The sequence below is a fragment of the Calcarisporiella thermophila genome (genome assembly GCF_041956535.1).
Source record: "Calcarisporiella thermophila strain CBS 279.70 unplaced genomic scaffold VTP21scaffold_26, whole genome shotgun sequence".
In the NCBI taxonomy this organism is placed as follows: Eukaryota; Fungi; Calcarisporiellomycota; class Calcarisporiellomycetes; order Calcarisporiellales; family Calcarisporiellaceae; genus Calcarisporiella; species Calcarisporiella thermophila.
In genome coordinates, this window is record NW_027192216.1 from 109,216 (window position 1) to 125,758 (window position 16,543).

The window sequence follows — 16,543 nt, forward strand, 5'->3', positions numbered from 1 at the left end:
CTATACATATTGCTTTTATTCACAAGGCAGTAAGCTTCATACAATGCGAGGAAGAAGGGAAAGCACAAATGGGCTATGAACAAATAAACAGAGTGTGGCGAAGAGGATGGCGGCGAGGGTGTTTACTGCTTGAGCTTCTGCTGTGTATCATGCATGGCCTTCTTTCCTTTCTCCAGGACCTCCTTGGCCCGCTCTTGGACCTGTTCCACCACCCTTTGGGCACTTTCGGTGGCAGTCTCGAGTGCACTCTTGGCCTTGCCGCCCATGCGCTCGGCCTGATCCTGGGCCTCGGCTGCTCTCTGCTGCGCGCGCTGCTTGCCCTGTTCCACGGTTTGTTGCGCACGTCTCTTTGCCTCTTCGCCCATGTGCTCGGCCCTGTCGCTGGCCTCAGCCGTTTTCTGCCGTGCTTGCTGTTTGCCATGCTCCATGGTTTCGTGAGCGCGTCTTGCGGTTTCTTCCGCAGAGCGCCTGGACGACTCAGCAGGTTGTCTCATGTTTTGGTGGACCTATCATAGGTTGTGGGTTTAGACCAGGAAACGAGCACGAGGGGGGGGGGGGAGGAGGAAGAAGAGGGAGAGGGGCGAGGCTATGCTTACCACGGCATTCTTCGAAAAAGAGCGGCTGGGCTGAAAGGTGCGAGTGATGCCTAGAAGCTGACGATAGCGTTGCATGTTGATACAGGAAAGGGAAAAGTATTTTCACAATGAGAACAGAATGCAAATTCAAAGGGGAAATGAGTGTAGACCCGAACGCATTATATATAGGCTTTTTACGCCATTGATATTCTCCGAAATAGGGAATTTACTTCGATTTGGGAAGTGAGGAGAAAGGGGCTCTTCGGAGTTCAACAAGAAACTCGATGCCGCGATGCTACCACGGCTTTTGCCAGTTTTTCGCCCACACTCCCCGTTCCCCACAGTGAAGCTCATCTCGGCAGATCCCCGCCATGGACTTCTTTAGCCGATGTCAACGCTTGAACACGCTTGCACTCGATGCTCTGTGCGCGTAGAAATCAAATAATGCGCCTAGAAATGACTTTCGGCCCTCTACTCTCGCGAATGACGCTATAAGCGATAGGAGGGACGCCTACTCCGAACGCATTTTAGCCTAGAAATTGCGACTTGCGCCGTAATATAGAGCATACACTCGCCGTTTTCCAAGGACAAGAGAGGCTTTTTTGGAGCACATAGCCTCTCAGGGGTCGTATCCGGGATTCAAATCTTCCCTTTAGCAGTTTTACAGTCCACTTGTCAGTTTAGGGAGAGTAATAAAAAGGAATGATAGTTCGCGATTTTCCTTATGAGTGCTCTATCCCGAGAGGATGGGATGGAAGCTTTGTATTTCCTCCTTCGATTGGATCCTTATCGACCCCCTCTAGATCAAGAAGATACATAAAGACAGTAAAGCGATTTGTGGCACAGCACCCAAACAGTTTCAATTTTCATTCTATCAACGCGAACACGCGAAGGTGGAGAGAAGTGTGTATATTAAATTCGCTAGGCGAACACCATGACAGATCGACATCAGAAACGCAAGCATGAAACGGACGAACAGGCAGAAAGAAAGAGACAAAAGCAGGAGAAGGCGGTAAATCGGGGCTTATTGATGTGGATTGGCGATGAAGAACTCTCCTTTAATGATCGATCTCTCTTTAACCACAGAAGGCAGCTGATCTGCAGAACGATTGCAAAACTTTGCTGAAGGAAGTAAAATCGACCAAAGATAAAGAGTAAGTTGAAGCTGTATTTTCTCGTTCTTGGAGGATTTCCTCAGCTAGATGCGGTGCTTGATCTATTCCAGGGGCCGCAATCTTAGCTTGATATTTCAACAGTTGCCGTCCAGGAAGGATTATCCAGACTACTACGAAATAATCAAACGTCCAATAGCGCTGAGCACTATCAAGGTAAGCTGAGAAATCCACCGTGTCATTTTCTGTTATTTGCGATTTAAACTTTGCATGCTTTATAGACCAAGATGCAAAATCAAGAATACTCGAGCCTCGACGAGGTTAAAGCCGATTTCGACTTGATGTTCGATAATGCTATGACATACAACCGGTCTGATTCGCTCGTATACAAGGATGCCCAAAAACTAAAGGTGAATAGCTTTCTGAATATCTTTCTCTCCCCCGCTCCCCTCCCCTTCATTATGGCACGGGTTAACGGAATGGTGGCCTTCTGGTAGAAATATGTCGGCAAACGAGTTTCTGAGCTTTTGGCCGCAGCCTCCGCAGCACCATCGGGAGAAACAGCATCAGAGACACTAGCAAAACATGGGGATGCCGCCGAGGCGGCCCAAGACTCAAATCCTGCCCTTGCCAAGGACCTGAAGATCCGCATCAAAACTACACCGGTCAAAAAGAGAATACCAAAATCAGGTAATTTTGCTTTATGCTCATACGCTTTTCCCCATGTCCCCCATCCCTTATCCGGTCTCTTCTACCGCTTCATCCAGAAATCTCCGAGTTATTTGATGCGATCGAACGCAAAGACATCAAACAGATACGCACGTTTATTCAAACGCACGCGGACGCATTCGACCCCAATATGCTTTGGGAGAATGAGATGTTTGGCGAAAAATTCACATGGGCCCCCTTGCACTGTGCTGCGTACTCGGGAAGTGTTCGAGTCGTTAAGTTGTTGATGGAAGCCGGGGCAGAGGTGGATATAAGAGATACATGGTACGGGGGGACGCCGCTTGCATGGGCTGCTTTTGGAGGTAACCGAGCACAGTGGACTTTTGCACGTAGCCCACCCTCGTCTCACCTCCCTTTTGCATTAGGGCATCCGGATACCGCCAAGGTGTTAATCGAGAACTTTGGCGCCGATTTGTCCCTGACCAACCAGCACGGTCAACGGCCAGTGGATTTACTGTCAGACCCAGAGTCGACTCGGTGGGTCGGCATATTGACCATGGTAAATTCTCTTCGTTTTCGGACCCTTTTTTTTGGAAAATATACCTATTGCCTTACGAAATGTCAACTTGGATCGTTTTGTTTCCTTAGATGAAGGGAGGTGAGAAAAAGCCGGTGCCAATCGTGGAGTCCAAGAAACGCGAGGTGCAAACCCCGAGAAAGCATTCCACACCGCCTCCCGCCTTGCCACCCACTCCTCCAGTTCCCCCAAAGGAGAAGGATATTAACGACATCATGCGCGAGCTTTGGAAAGCGGTGGTTGACCACAAACACTCCAGGTAATGGGTCGCCTCCTTATTTCCCAATTTGTTGCAATCCACAAGCCTAACACGGCGTGCTGAAATCTTTTTTTTTTTTGGTTATGAAAAGTGGGCGAAAGTATTCGGCTGAATTTATGGATTTGCCGGATCGTCGAGAATACCCATTGTACTATCAGCTTATTCAAGCACCTATATCGCTCAATAACATAGATGTGAGTGGGGCAATTTTATATTTTTTTGTTCTCCTTTCTGTTCTCCATTCTTATTTGGAACCTATTTCTGTCGTCCTAGAAACACCTTCGCAAAGGATACAAGAACTTCGATGATTTCGATCGCGACATGGAGCGGTTATTTAACAACGCCAAATTTTTCAATGAAGATGGCTCACAAATATATAAGGACGCAGTCTTACTACAAGTGAGTATGGCAGGTGCGTCATGGATGACGTCGGCGACTGACCCCCCTTTCCTCTTTCGTGCCATTCTAGAACCTATACGAGAAAACCAAACGAAAGTTATTAAGCGAAAAAGAGAAGGCATCGGCCGCTGCTGCCGCAGCTGCAACGGCAGCGGCAGCGGCATCAGCTTCCTCGACCACCACCCCCGTTAAAGCATCCAAACGGCTCGCCGACAAGTCTAAAACGCCCGAAGCGGACCTCGCCATGCAAAAGTCCGTCAAGACCCCGGATGCCCGTACTGGTGACAACGAAAAGGTGACCCAAGGGTCCGGCGTCAAGCTGAAGCTTTCGTTGAAGGGCGCAAAACACAACGAGGCCGCTCCCACCGCCAACGAACAGCGCAAGGAATCGGTCAAGATTACAATCAAACCGACGGCACCCCCATCCGAGGCCCCAAGACCTGCCCCCACGGCCCCCGAGACAGGCGCTGCTGTCCAACGCGATAGAATGGAGGCGGACAAAGTGATGGGGGTAGGGGACCGCATGGACGAGGAGGACGAGGAAATCGTGGTCGACGAAACGCCGGCACGAACTGCGCAACCCTATTCGTTGGCTCCTTCTGCGGGCGCGAATGCGTACCGAACGGCGGACGAGTCACAGGATGCAGAGAGCGCAAGGAGACTGAAATCTCTTCGATTTGCCCCCTCCCATCCGGGCAAAGTGTCCATTCCTCCAAGGTCGCAGCCGCGACAACCCCCCTTGGAGCAGCAACCCACCCTCGCTACGGCGGCAGCGGCCGATCCATCGAAACAGGGCGCCCCGCTGCTCCAGTGGATTGCCATCGAGTCCAATGATCGCTCCTTTGTGATGTCGCTGGACACTTCGCACCTGTCGCACTGTGTCTTCGTCAGCTCCGGAGTTCAAAGCATGAGCATCATCCCACTGCTGGCGAGCCGGCTCATGAGCATTCGCGAAAAGGTGGCCATGACGGTGGTTCAGGATGGAAAACGGGTCACTCCCGCCAATGTCGTGGCGCTGCCCGCGGCCCCCCAGGTGACCCACCAGGTGTACATGTTCTCGCTCGCCGAGGGCCTCAACTCGATCGAGATATGGGTGAGTGCCCAACTTGGGACCGGCGAGCCGGCCAGAAGCGGGGTGAGGTATATGTCGGGGGGTAGCGCCGCGTCCGCTCTGCCGCAGTATCCGGGGCTAGTCACGCAGCAGTTTTACCTTTTCATTATGAAAGGATAACTCGCCAGTTTCTTTTTGGTTAGGTTTACTTTGTTTAATTGTTGCACCATTCATCTCTTCTTATTTTTTTTCCTCCCTCTCTCCCTCTTCCCCTTTTCCTATGTTTATTAAAATAATTTGCGCTTGATTTTTTTTTCTATTTTTTTTTTTGTTCGCTGATTTTCTCTTTTTTCTTCTTTGGCTTTTCGTTTCCTATTGTAAAAGTTTATTTCCAGTAATTAAAGAATTTGCACAGTCACGCCCTCCAAAGAAAAATTCGTCACTTACAACCTTGCTGATTCTCCTGCGACCACCCCGATTCTTAATGGCCGATCTCTACCATGCTCTCTTTCGCATAACTGATACCTCCAACCTGCGCATTCCGCTACCTCGCCCTGTTATTTCGCGTCTCCAATCGTGGCTCCCGCCGGATCGCTCACGATCGCACGCGATCAATGCTTTATGGGGGCTAGAGACCATGACGCGACGTTACCGGAGAAGTAGTAAGTATCTGGGGTAGAAAAATGAAGGCTAGGAATGAGGATGAAGCACTGAAGATGTCAAACCGAACTTAGAGCAAGAATGCACTCATCCCGCGGCGGATTTGGAGGAAAGATTTTCCGAGCTCTGCGCACGGTGCGAAGCAGCCATGCCAAGTGTAGCTAACTCTATCATCTTCGTTTGTTTTTCCATTTTGTTAGCTGACTCAGGCGGTTTCATCGTAGATCTTGAAAGAAGTGTATTCAGCTATGGCAAACGCAGCTACCCATCACGCTGCCCAATCGCTTCATGTGAATGGGAAGAGAAAAGTGAAAATACCGCCCACAGATCTGGAGATAGTCCTGGGAAAGAGACGGAGAGACGGAGAAGTTGGCAATAATGAAGAACGGCGTGACACAGCTAGAAGCAAAGATCCTCTATCGACGACGATTGGGGCAGTGGATGTTATTGGAGGGGAAAGGGGCATAGAGGATAAGAGCAACGACACTGGTTTAGAACACACAGAGCAATCTGTCGATTTTTCAGAAGGCGGTGACGAGGAGAGTAGAGGAAAGAGCAATGGAGGGCAAGCAAGTGCTCTCAATGAAGATGATACCCTGCATTTCCAGCTCGAAGAGATCGTACGTCAGTATGGCTCTTCGCTGGCAGCAATGAACAGCGAACCCCCTTCCCATTCACTGGATTCTGTCGATGTTGAGCAAGAAATAAAGTCCAAGCATTCTGATGGGGCAGTTGAAGCGGAGAAAGATCACGAAGAGGGTGAGAGCAAGGAGGATACAAAGGAGGAGAAATGGAGGGAGTTGGCCCAAGTGGAGGGGAAGAATAAGGAGAATGACCCGCCAACCCATCTTCCCTCAGCAAACCTGGAGACACCACTGGTTACGGCCGATCGAAAGCCAGCAGCTTCCGGTCTCAAATCCAGCCCCCTTGGCCGGGGTGCGCGCTCCTCTTCAAATAAGATGGCCGTGTCGACATTCTATTCGGGGTACCAGAGGGATCTGTCAGCGTCCCCCGATCCCCTTACTGGATTTGATGATGACGAGCCTGAGCAGAGGAGAACCCACGCATCACACACCGTCCCCACTCAAAGCCCCACGAGCGCTGCTCTGCGCACTAGTTCCGCTGACGCACTTTGTAATCCTGTTGGCCATATCAATGCGTCTGAGGCTCGCTCCCTAACCTCTCCCCTCCGCGACCCGGAGCGAGAAGATCGGGTGAGAAAAAAACGTCGCTTTGCGGATGGGGAGGGCAGGGAGGATAGGCTCTCCCCAAACAAAAGGACTGACGCGTCTGTACCGGGAAGCACGCGATCGAAGCTGGAGACGGTGGTTGCAAAATCGGTAAGAGGTGACTGTTTGTCGATCAGAGTTGGCCTTTGAGCTCATGGCTGTCCTACGTTGTCTATTAAGCTGACCACCAGGACAACTCGGTCTGGTCGTAGGGTTAAACCTGCGCGTGGTTGGTGGCAAGAGGGCGAACCCCTGGGTGTAGAGACTGAAGACGCAATTCAAGAGATAGGAATGGAAGTGGAGACGAGAGGTGGAGGAGAGGCCGGGGAGGACAAGGTAGAAGAGGAGGAGGAAGCGAGCGTGGAGAATGAGTACTTTTTTTCAGATGAGGAGGAATGAAGCTAAACCATCTTTCCATTTTGGCTGAGCATTTATGGAGCAAGGGCCAGAGGCGCTCGTGAAGAGCCTTTACTTGTCGTGCTTTGGGGTACACTACCTGAAATTTGACCGCTCTTCCCGGATCAAATGTGTTCCTGGCCATTGTCCTCAAGGCAAGAATATTTATACCCCCCCCCATGTAATATCTTGTTGCGAACTTGATCAATAAAGCATCTCTATACAAATATCATGCAAGGTGTATTTTAAGTAGAAGTAACAACTATAGTTATATGTACAGTATTAATGGCTAGAATGAAAGCGACTCTTTTAGGATACAGATAAGTTGCCATATATTAAGGAATTAATTGTCTAGTATAATAGCACTGTTTATAACGAAGACTAACGGAGATTTGAAGGAATGGTCAGACTATTCTGGAGCAGTGATGCTGGAAATGAAGTTGTATTTAAATTTTAGTTAAATACAGCTATTTGTAAATGCGGTTCTATGAATTGGAGCGCGCTAATTTACTTTGCTTCAATTATTTCACTTGCACTTTGGTTCACTATGTACTTGCATCCTGTTACTAACGATATATACAAAAGACAGTTTCCAGCAGCTGGATATCTTGATACTACGGCCGAAAACGGGCTGCTGTATAAGCAAATTTAGTCGTGCTTGGTTTTTTTTCCGGCCAATCTGACCAAAGATCCCATTTTGGGCCACGATGCTTAGGAATTTGAAACATAGGAATTAACCTCAGTTTGAATTCGGCCAATTTTTCTTTTCAGGGTCCACTTAGGATTTGTAATGGATTATAAACCATTTCTGGAGTCGTGTAGTCCTATAAAATCACTTCTCCCGCCTCCCATTCTCTCTTGTTCGTAGCTTGGGATGACCGATTCAAAGAAGCTAGTTATTATCGGTGGAGGAGCCGCAGGCCTATTGTTGGCGAAGCTGTTGTCCTCTGACTCGGGCAGGCTCGGCCTGGAGATAACGCTAGTGGACTGCAAGGTGACAATGAGCGAAGGTGTTATATAAGAAAAACGCCCTGACCACCGATTCCATCGTTCTAAACAGGATTTCTTCGAGTTTACTCCAGCAATGTGCTCGGTTCTGTATGAAAATACAGACGAAGAATTTAAAAAACATTTCCAAAACGTCACGGCCGACTATGCCTCGGTGCTCGCTCCCCTTCAGGTTAAGTTTATTCTTGGCATTGTCGAAGAGTTGAACACGGAAGACCAAGGTATACCATGTTACACGGCATACTTCAAAATACAGTAATTAACCGGTGATTTAGTCATAAATTTGCGAGGGAACCGCAGTGTGTCGTATGATTATTGCGTTATTTGCACCGGATCTAGCTGCCACACTCCATGGAAGTCATCATGTGAAACCACCACATCCCTCCAAGATCGTCTAGAATACTTGCAATCACAGCGAGAGCGATACAAGACGGCTAAAGAGATCTTATGCATTGGAGCCGGTGCACTTGGCGTCGAGGTCGCCGCCGAAATATGCTTACGAGACCCTTCCAAAAGTGTGACCCTTATCAGTTCGCAGCCTGTTCTTGCCTCGGCACCGGGCAACTTGGGAGCCGGCGCACAAACTGTGCTCAGCAATATACCGTCCCTCAAGTTGATCATTAATGAAAGCGCAACATCGACCGATGGCAGGCATTATGAAACGGATAAATCCAAGACCACCATTAGACCAGATCTTGTGTACATCTGCTCAGGCATCACACCCAATACTGGATTCTTACGCAAGTCCCATCCACAATGGCTGAACGAAAAGAACTTTATCAAAGTCGACCAATGCCTAAAAGCAAGCGACAATGTGTTTGCGGTAGGAGATGTCAATGCTATTGATGATCCAAAGATGTTCTATACAGCACGTACGCAGGCTGTTCATACTGCTACGAATATTAAGCGAATTTTAAAAGGCCATGAGCCTATACCTTACAAAGCCCCCCCTAGAGCTATGATGGTTTCTCTTGGACCCACTCGTGCGGTAGGATATATGATGGGGATCACCCTAAATGGATGGCCAGGTGATAGGAAGCGAGGAAGCAAATTGGCATCCTTTGCTAAACGTGTAGTCGAGAGAACTACAATGGATGCTTATGGTTGAAGAAGCCAACAAAATCTTCTACTCTCATGATATTACAGTACTTTAACGCATACATTACATAGTGCAAGTGATTCTTATGTATAGCATTGTTTTCCTTCGCTTTTATTAATGTCTACCCTAGGCGAATGGGCGGAAATATTGTTAAATAAATATTTGGCATCTACGCTACCTTTAGGATTGCATGCAAGACACTTTTGAAGGGATGAAGCGAAAACTCCGCGAAACGAAGCTGGAAAAGGTGTTGAAATGCCCTTGTTCAGACTTGATATACATGCCAATAGGTCAATAGTTTTTTCACGCCACGTGGCTCTTGCCTCGTTTTGTAGCGTGACAAGACCTGGTTGATGGATGCCATAGGACGAACTTCAAGTGCAGGGTCACGGATCATCCATAGGATATTTCGAGTATATTTAGATTTGGATTCAAATGTGTACAGTATACGGGAACGTTTGTCCTTCATCACTATGAGATAATTGCTACTTGAATGGAGTAATATATGGGGTGGAGAATCCCTTTACAATCGCGGCTAGCCGCTGCGTTTGCGGAATTCGGGTGTCAAACTTAAAAGGGTGCTTGAAAGATTGGGAAGAAAAGTTTATTATTACGTCAACTACCAATCAACCTGATGAGCAAGAGAATAGTAGCGAGGTTAGTCACTTGGGTTATGGTGCGGACTAGGTTGAGTACGGAAAGACTCACATGCATACTTCCGCACCCACTCGCGTGCCGTTGCTTCATATTTGGCCCTGTCCGTCTTAAACAAGTGGGCTATTTCGGGCACCAGCGGATCATCGGGATTAGGATCGGTGAGGAGTGAGCATATCGATAGGAGCACCTTCGAAATGGTGAGTGCGGGACTCCATTGATCCCGTAGAATGTCCAAACAGATTGAGCCATTGGCGTTAATGTTGGGATGATATATCTTTGTTGTAAAGCTAAGCTACATCGATTCAAGGGAAAAGTGAGATCAAGAGAGCGGAATGGTACGAGTGAGAGAGATGAGCATACCTTTGGAGGTTTAAATGGGTAATCTGTTGGAAAGTGGATATCAAGGAAGAAAACGCCGCCGGAATATGGACTGTCAGTCTAGAGAGCCGGATGAGAGGGAGGGGGATTTCGAGGAAAACAATCAGGTTTCATCATTGGCAAACAGGCTGAAGCCAAGGGGCCATCAAACAACTTACGGGTCCCATGATGGTTGCTTGCCAGTGGAACATGTCCTCGCCTATCGGCCCGGCACTACAGTCTGACGGAGGATCTCGCGCCAAGTCTTGCAATTCCTAACAGAAAAGGGAGGAGGGAGAGGAGTCATATATCACGGGGGAGAAAATCGGGAGGATGATGGGATTATCACTTTATTGATGCGTTTGATTGACATTGTGGGTGGGTGGTGGAGCGGGCTCTCCTATTGTGTTGGAAGAGAAACGGGGCAAGATAAATTGGGCCTTTTCTGTTTTTTGTTTTCCAAATCTAGTCACGGGCTATATTGCCAGGTCATTTGGTGCAGGGAAATTGAACCGTCGATAGGGGAACGAGGGAATTTGATATGGGCTTTTTTGTTCTAGACTGGACCAGGCCGGGCTGCGGGAGATTTGGGGCGGGAGAAGAGTCAGACGGGTTGCACTTGGCCGCCGAACTCCGGGCCAAACCACCCCCTCCCCCTCCCTTCTCCCCCTTCAGGTAGAACACCACCACTGATAGGGAGAAAGAGGAGGGCGCGAGAGAGAAGAGAGGGGAGGGCTCAGCAATGAGCGCGTGGGCTCGTAGCATTAGCAGCGGCGAAGTTTTTCTGATGGCGGCCCGCCGACCCTTGTTTGCATCGAATCCGCATTCTGGTTCATGCTCTAACTTGTTTTTCTGGCGGGCTCCTCAGCAACTCGCTCAGAAACATGGTGGTTTAGCGCCCTTGGAAATTTTCAAAGCCCGCAATCCCACTTTTCCCTGCTCCACCCTCTTCTTCTGAGAAATCCAATTTTAAAGACGACCTATCCATCCATCCATCCATCCATTCTAAAGACTCATCCCACAAGCTATCTCTCTGTTTAGCCATTCTCCACTCTCCACAGTGTTTCTTTCCTAAACTTGGAAGCCAAAAAGCTATTTGGGCCTACTCTTTGTTTATCTTTCAATATTCTGTGAAAAAAAAAGATCGCCTCCCAATATTCTTATTATATTCGCGCGTATCTTCCATCTCTTCTCTCTTCTCCTTTTGCAAATTGATCTCTTCTGATTCTTTACAGGGTTCACGCTTTTCTGTATCATAGTTTTTTTATTCTTTTACTTGTTCTTATTTTTCTGATTGTCTTTGACTTTTCTCCACACTGATTTTTCTCTTTTTCTCTTCTCTCTTGTGATTTTTAATTTTTTATTTTTTTCATCGTAATGTCGGCAAACGCAACGCAACAACCACCGTCGACCAAGTAAGATGAGCCGATTTGTCTTGATCTGACTGCATCTCTAATCATGATCTATCTATTTTGCCTGCCTTTCCATTCATCCTCATCAGCCACGAAAACGACACCTGGAAGAGGCAGCTGAAACTCCCACCTAAAGATATGCGGCCTCAGACTGAGGTTGGTTCTTCTATTATAATGGACTTTCTGTCTCATGGCATTAATGATCTCATGATCGTTAACAGGATGTAACAGCAACCAAAGGCAATGAGTTTGAAGATTATTTCTTAAAGCGGGAGCTATTGATGGGAATTTTTGAGTGCGGTTTTGAGCGGCCATCCCCTATTCAAGTACGTTTGCGATTTTCATGAGGCTTCATCATCGCGATCCATGGCGCATATATATTGATGATCATCTTGGTATGTTTTAGGAAGAGGCAATTCCAATCGCCCTGGCTGGTCGTGACATTCTGGCACGTGCAAAGAACGGCACCGGAAAGACGGCGGCATTTGTGATTCCAACCCTTGAGAAGATCAATGTCAAGAAGCCCAAGATCCAGGCGCTTCTGCTGGTTCCAACTCGTGAGCTTGCTCTGCAAACGTCTCAGGTGTGCAAAAACCTAGGCAAGCATATGGGCGTGCAGGTCATGGTGACCACCGGCGGCACGACCCTCAAAGACGACATCCTGCGTCTCTCGGACACTGTTCACGTCCTTGTCGGCACTCCCGGACGTCTGTTGGACTTGGCGAGCAAAGGGGTTGCCGACCTCTCCGAATGCACGACTTTTGTCATGGACGAAGCGGACAAGCTGCTAAGCCCCGAGTTCACGCCGGTCGTGGAGCAGCTGTTGAGCCACCTGCCGAAGGAGCGACAGATCATGTTGTTCAGTGCTACTTTCCCCATGATTGTCAAATCGTTCAAGGTACCGTTTCTTTTTTTTTGTGGGGAGGGGGGGGGGAGGAGGGAGGGGAGAAGGGCTGTCTTGCTGTCCCAGCGACTGGCTCATCGCCACACTCGTTCCCACCCCCACCCACTTCCAGTATAGGATTTTTCTAACCGAATCTGATCTCTGATCTCTGTTACTAGGATAAATACCTCGTCAAGCCTTACGAAATTAACCTTATGGACGAGTTGACGCTGCGCGGAGTAACACAGTACTACGCCTTCGTCGAGGAGCGCCAGAAGGTCCACTGTCTCAACACGCTCTTCTCCAAACTCCAAATTAACCAGTCGATTATCTTCTGTAATTCAACCAACCGAGTGGAACTTCTAGCCAAGAAAATCACCGAGCTTGGCTATTCCTGTTTCTACAGTCATGCCCGCATGCTGCAGAGCCACCGCAACCGTGTGTTCCACGATTTCAGAAATGGTGTGTGCCGCAATCTCGTGTGCACTGGTAAAGTATCATCTTGACCCTTTGTGTCAATAACCCAACTCAAATGAACTAAACTCGCCTTTCCCTCCTTCCTTTGTTTATAGATCTTCTCACGCGTGGTATCGATATTCAAGCCGTAAATGTTGTAATTAATTTTGACTTCCCCAAGAATGCGGAGACGTATTTGCATCGTATCGGTCGTTCTGGTCGTTTTGGTCATCTTGGTTTGGCCATCAATTTGATCACCTATGAGGATCGCTTCAACTTGTACAAGATTGAGCAGGAACTGGGAACTGAAATCAAGGCCATTCCTCCTGTGATTGACAAGCGTTTGTATGTAGCGCCTTCGTCAATGGAAGACCCATCCCAACAACAACAACAGCAACAGCAGCAGCAACAACAACAGCATCCGCACCAGCAACAGAACAAAGTTCAACAGCCACAACCTCAAGGGCGCTATCAAGGCGGAGGTCAGCGAAATTCGATGCAAGCTCGGAACGGACGTGTTGGACAACAGCAAAATGTGGGGGTGAAGACTTCTTCTTAACCATTCAAACCTTTCATGGTTGTTTTTCTTTTGGGTTTTTTTTTTCTTTCTCTCTGGGGGTTTCTTTTGAATATTTTATATAGTATTTTCTTTTCTTCTTTGCTTTAGTTTATTTTGAGTGTTTGGATGCAAGAAAGAGAAGTGTTTTATGCTGTGTTTATAACATTTGTCACGCTCCTTTTGGTTTATAGTGTTATTGCTCTCCCTTTTCCTTCGCATTAGATTCTCCTCCTTTTTATTTCATCTTAAACGAGCGCTTTCCTTCCATATTTTGGTTTTGCTTGTTTACCAGGGAATCTTATCTTATTCTCTTTATTTTTTTTCCCCTTCTCTCTTGCCCATGAAGGTGAAGGGGTTTTTGTCCACCTTGACCCTATGATGTCCATATGCTTCTATGTCCACTTTCTTTTATGTTCGATTCCTTTAATGTTCCCAAGGAAAGAATCGATTTATGACCCTTATATGACCGGTTTTCGAAAGTTAAACGAATCCTGTGATCGCAATCAAACGAGAAGATCGTCGCCCCCCATACATGTATTGTATTAAATTATCTGTTAAAGCCATTGGAGCCCGAATTTCGCTTGGGAATGGTGTAAGAAATGGTTGGCGAGGGTCGGCTACGTGCTTTTTCGATCCAATTCTTTCAATTCCTCCGCTGAAATAGGGCCAAACGTTGTGTAGGAATTTTTTTTTTCTACGCACTTGACTCCAAACCGGTAAGGTTGCCCATACCGCTCGCTACCACACCAGTTGTAGGGATGATCTCGCGCTTAAGCCTGTCTCATTTCAGCCCGTCCCGAGGGGATAGCTCCAATTCCCGTGGCTCAAGTTACAGTGGCTGGGGGACTGTCATTTCTGATTTCATGCTCTACTTGCAGCAATCCTCTTCTTCCGAAAGAAGTTGCAAGCTTTTTTATTTCTTTATGTAGGTTGTCGGTCGCCTCATTCTTCGGCATCGGAACGCATTCTTCCTGAATAGGAACTATCCCCCACCTATCACCCGGTCCCGCATTTTTAATAATTCGATTTTCTAATAGAGAACTATCTCCACCCCTTTTTGACGACCCCCTTTTTCTTCCCTTTATCTTTAACCCGTGTTGATCCTTATTTGCTACTACCCTCTGCTAACGCTTCGCTCTAGAATCCCAATATCTCTCTCCTTTTTTTTCTTCTTGCTCACTTCCTTTCGTCACTTGCTGATAATTGATGTGTTAGATTGGGTAGTCTTCATTATTAGACCAATATTAATTTATATTTTATACACCTGGGAGTATTTGGTACCTGAAATTCAAATCGAGACCAAGCGTTTGTTTCTCCCCCCATCCCCCCATTCCACTCATTGGTTCGTTCGATTCCCTACAAGGTCATGCCAACGACCTACCAGCGACAAGTTGCAAGAGATCGGCAATCGGCATCTTCCACGTCCAGCAGCAGCGGTCGCAATCTCCCTGCAACCCCCGTGAGTTACCGCACCCCTGATTCCTCCGGCGAATACCGCCCACGAAAACAGAATTTCTACGACGAAGAGCCGCAGTGGCGAGACGGCATGGAGCCAAGATACCGCCGCGAGGGTTACCGCGATGAAGGAATACCAAAGAGCAAAGTGGAGGATCTGTTGAGGGAGATGCGCGAACAGCATGAGCAGGAAAAGAAGGCCATCAAGCAGAATCTGCTCAAGCAGTTTGAATCAGATCTGCGACGGCAGCTGTCGACGCTCCAGGAACGAGCCCGAGAACAGGCGCGCAAAGAAGTGATGGAGGAGGGCATGAAGGAGGCTCAGGGGGAGGAGCGAAAGCTTCGAGATGCAGCTGCGATGAAAGTGAGAAAAGCGTGCAAGCTGCTTAAGGCGGAGCTGCGCGAGCAGAACATGCGAGCGGTTGCTGATGGAGAGGCGGCGGAGGAGACCATCAGGCGAGAAGACCAAATGGATGAGCAGGAGGATGATCCGTTTGTGCTGGTGACACGATTGAGTGAACGGTTAATTGAGCGCGTGCATGGAGCTCGTAGTGGCGATCGACAGAAACGAGGGGCCATCGATGCACGAGAGGAGGCAGAGCTTCGGCGTCGGATCAAAGATGCGGAGAACGAGCAGAGGCGAATCGAGGCCGAACTTAACGAGGCCAAGGCGCGCTTACGAGAAAGGGACAGGGGCCGCGACGACAAGGCCCAGGAAATGGAGGAGCTCCGAACTGAGAAGCGCCGCCTCGAGCAGGTCGTGGCGGACCTGCGGCAGGATCTGAACAATGCGGGCGATAATTTGCGTGCGAGTGAGACGCGCCTTTTGGCCTCTGAGAGGGAAGCCGAGCGAATCCGCCGGGATCTGGAGCGGGATCTGCGCGAGGCCGAGGATGTCATCAAGGGACTTCGCCTCGATGTCAAGGAGGCGAAGGACCGCATGGACGAGTTGGAGAGAAGCGGCCGGCGCTGGAAGGAGGAAAAGATTGAACTGGAAAAACAGCTGAGCGAGGGGACGGATGTGCAGGATCAGCTGCGACGCATGGAGGCGTCCTTGAACAAGCTCAAGGAGGAGGCGTCGACCGCGAAGCGCGAAAAATCAGAGGCTGAGAGAGAGCTCATGGAGCGACTGGAGGAGCTGACTCAGGTCAGGAGGGATCTCGACGACGCCATCCACATGAATGAGCTTGCTCGCGCTAAACTTGAAGAGCAGGAGGAGCAGTATCTTGCGCACACCCGTGAGCTCGACGAACAACATGAGGAGCAATTGCGCTCCCTAACGAGACGGCACTCCGAATTGCTCGACGAACTCACGACGCAACATGCACAAGAGATCGAGCGGCTCCGCATGGGCACCAAACAGGCCGGGATTGGCGGCTTCCTCTCCTCGTGGGGAGGCGGGAGCGCCCCTATTATGGCGAGTGAAAAGGCGGCCATTGAGAAGGCGGCCACCGAAAAGGCGAACAAGGCCAAGGAGGAGGAGCTGAGGCTCGCAAAAGAGGAACAGCAGCTGTTGAGAGCATTCTTGGATCAGGAGGCATCGCGTGCCCAAGAGTTGGAGCGGATGTTGGAGAAGGCGAGAAACGAGATGGCCGAGGTACAAAACGAACTTGCGCGGGTCGCGCGGAAGAAATGAGGGCGAAATCTAAAGGGACCCTTTCCGTTGTGAAATTTAGATCCATTTTGAACTGTTTATTCTGTATTTCTTTGCAACCTTCACTCTCCCCGTG

At 48.8% G+C, this 16,543-nt stretch overlaps 8 protein-coding genes across 8 annotated transcripts; 5 read left to right on the top strand and 3 right to left on the bottom strand.

Annotated features, from left to right (window-relative positions):
* Positions 1–122: 122 nt before the first annotated feature.
* On the bottom strand, positions 123–671 carry VTP21DRAFT_6226 (uncharacterized protein; the record flags this gene model as incomplete). The annotated part of the gene is made up of 2 exons (XM_069396833.1): positions 123–506; positions 597–671. 2 exons carry the CDS (start codon positions 669–671, stop codon positions 123–125), a joined length of 459 nt encoding a protein of 152 aa, XP_069247111.1.
* Positions 672–1,509: 838 nt separating this feature from the next.
* VTP21DRAFT_6227 (uncharacterized protein) lies at positions 1,510–4,822 on the top strand (the record flags this gene model as incomplete). The annotated part of the gene is made up of 11 exons (XM_069396834.1): positions 1,510–1,587; positions 1,662–1,729; positions 1,801–1,903; positions 1,969–2,097; positions 2,185–2,377; positions 2,455–2,718; positions 2,782–2,915; positions 3,005–3,192; positions 3,284–3,386; positions 3,466–3,591; positions 3,662–4,822. 11 exons carry the CDS (start codon positions 1,510–1,512, stop codon positions 4,820–4,822), a joined length of 2,547 nt encoding a protein of 848 aa, XP_069247112.1.
* A 304-nt stretch (positions 4,823–5,126) lies between these two features.
* VTP21DRAFT_6228 (uncharacterized protein) lies at positions 5,127–6,930 on the top strand (the record flags this gene model as incomplete). The annotated part of the gene is made up of 4 exons (XM_069396835.1): positions 5,127–5,304; positions 5,377–5,459; positions 5,527–6,642; positions 6,712–6,930. 4 exons carry the CDS (start codon positions 5,127–5,129, stop codon positions 6,928–6,930), a joined length of 1,596 nt encoding a protein of 531 aa, XP_069247113.1.
* An 871-nt stretch (positions 6,931–7,801) lies between these two features.
* On the top strand, positions 7,802–9,043 carry VTP21DRAFT_6229 (uncharacterized protein; the record flags this gene model as incomplete). Its single annotated transcript, XM_069396836.1, has 3 exons — positions 7,802–7,921; positions 7,988–8,156; positions 8,211–9,043. 3 exons carry the CDS (start codon positions 7,802–7,804, stop codon positions 9,041–9,043), a joined length of 1,122 nt encoding a protein of 373 aa, XP_069247114.1.
* A 617-nt stretch (positions 9,044–9,660) lies between these two features.
* Positions 9,661–10,421, bottom strand: VTP21DRAFT_6230 (uncharacterized protein; the record flags this gene model as incomplete). The annotated part of the gene is made up of 5 exons (XM_069396838.1): positions 9,661–9,665; positions 9,743–9,983; positions 10,052–10,129; positions 10,228–10,323; positions 10,398–10,421. 5 exons carry the CDS (start codon positions 10,419–10,421, stop codon positions 9,661–9,663), a joined length of 444 nt encoding a protein of 147 aa, XP_069247115.1.
* A 1,004-nt stretch (positions 10,422–11,425) lies between these two features.
* Positions 11,426–13,358, top strand: VTP21DRAFT_6231 (uncharacterized protein; the record flags this gene model as incomplete). The annotated part of the gene is made up of 6 exons (XM_069396839.1): positions 11,426–11,463; positions 11,550–11,616; positions 11,682–11,786; positions 11,867–12,358; positions 12,523–12,832; positions 12,916–13,358. 6 exons carry the CDS (start codon positions 11,426–11,428, stop codon positions 13,356–13,358), a joined length of 1,455 nt encoding a protein of 484 aa, XP_069247116.1.
* A 245-nt stretch (positions 13,359–13,603) lies between these two features.
* VTP21DRAFT_6232 (uncharacterized protein) lies at positions 13,604–14,223 on the bottom strand (the record flags this gene model as incomplete). The annotated part of the gene is made up of 3 exons (XM_069396840.1): positions 13,604–13,731; positions 14,061–14,134; positions 14,192–14,223. The coding sequence occupies 3 exons, from the start codon at positions 14,221–14,223 to the stop codon at positions 13,604–13,606; spliced, it is 234 nt and encodes a 77-aa protein (XP_069247117.1).
* A 501-nt stretch (positions 14,224–14,724) lies between these two features.
* On the top strand, positions 14,725–16,449 carry VTP21DRAFT_6233 (uncharacterized protein; the record flags this gene model as incomplete). Its single annotated transcript, XM_069396841.1, has 1 exon — positions 14,725–16,449. The coding sequence occupies one exon, from the start codon at positions 14,725–14,727 to the stop codon at positions 16,447–16,449; it is 1,725 nt and encodes a 574-aa protein (XP_069247118.1).
* Between the last annotated feature and the right edge of the window lie 94 nt (positions 16,450–16,543).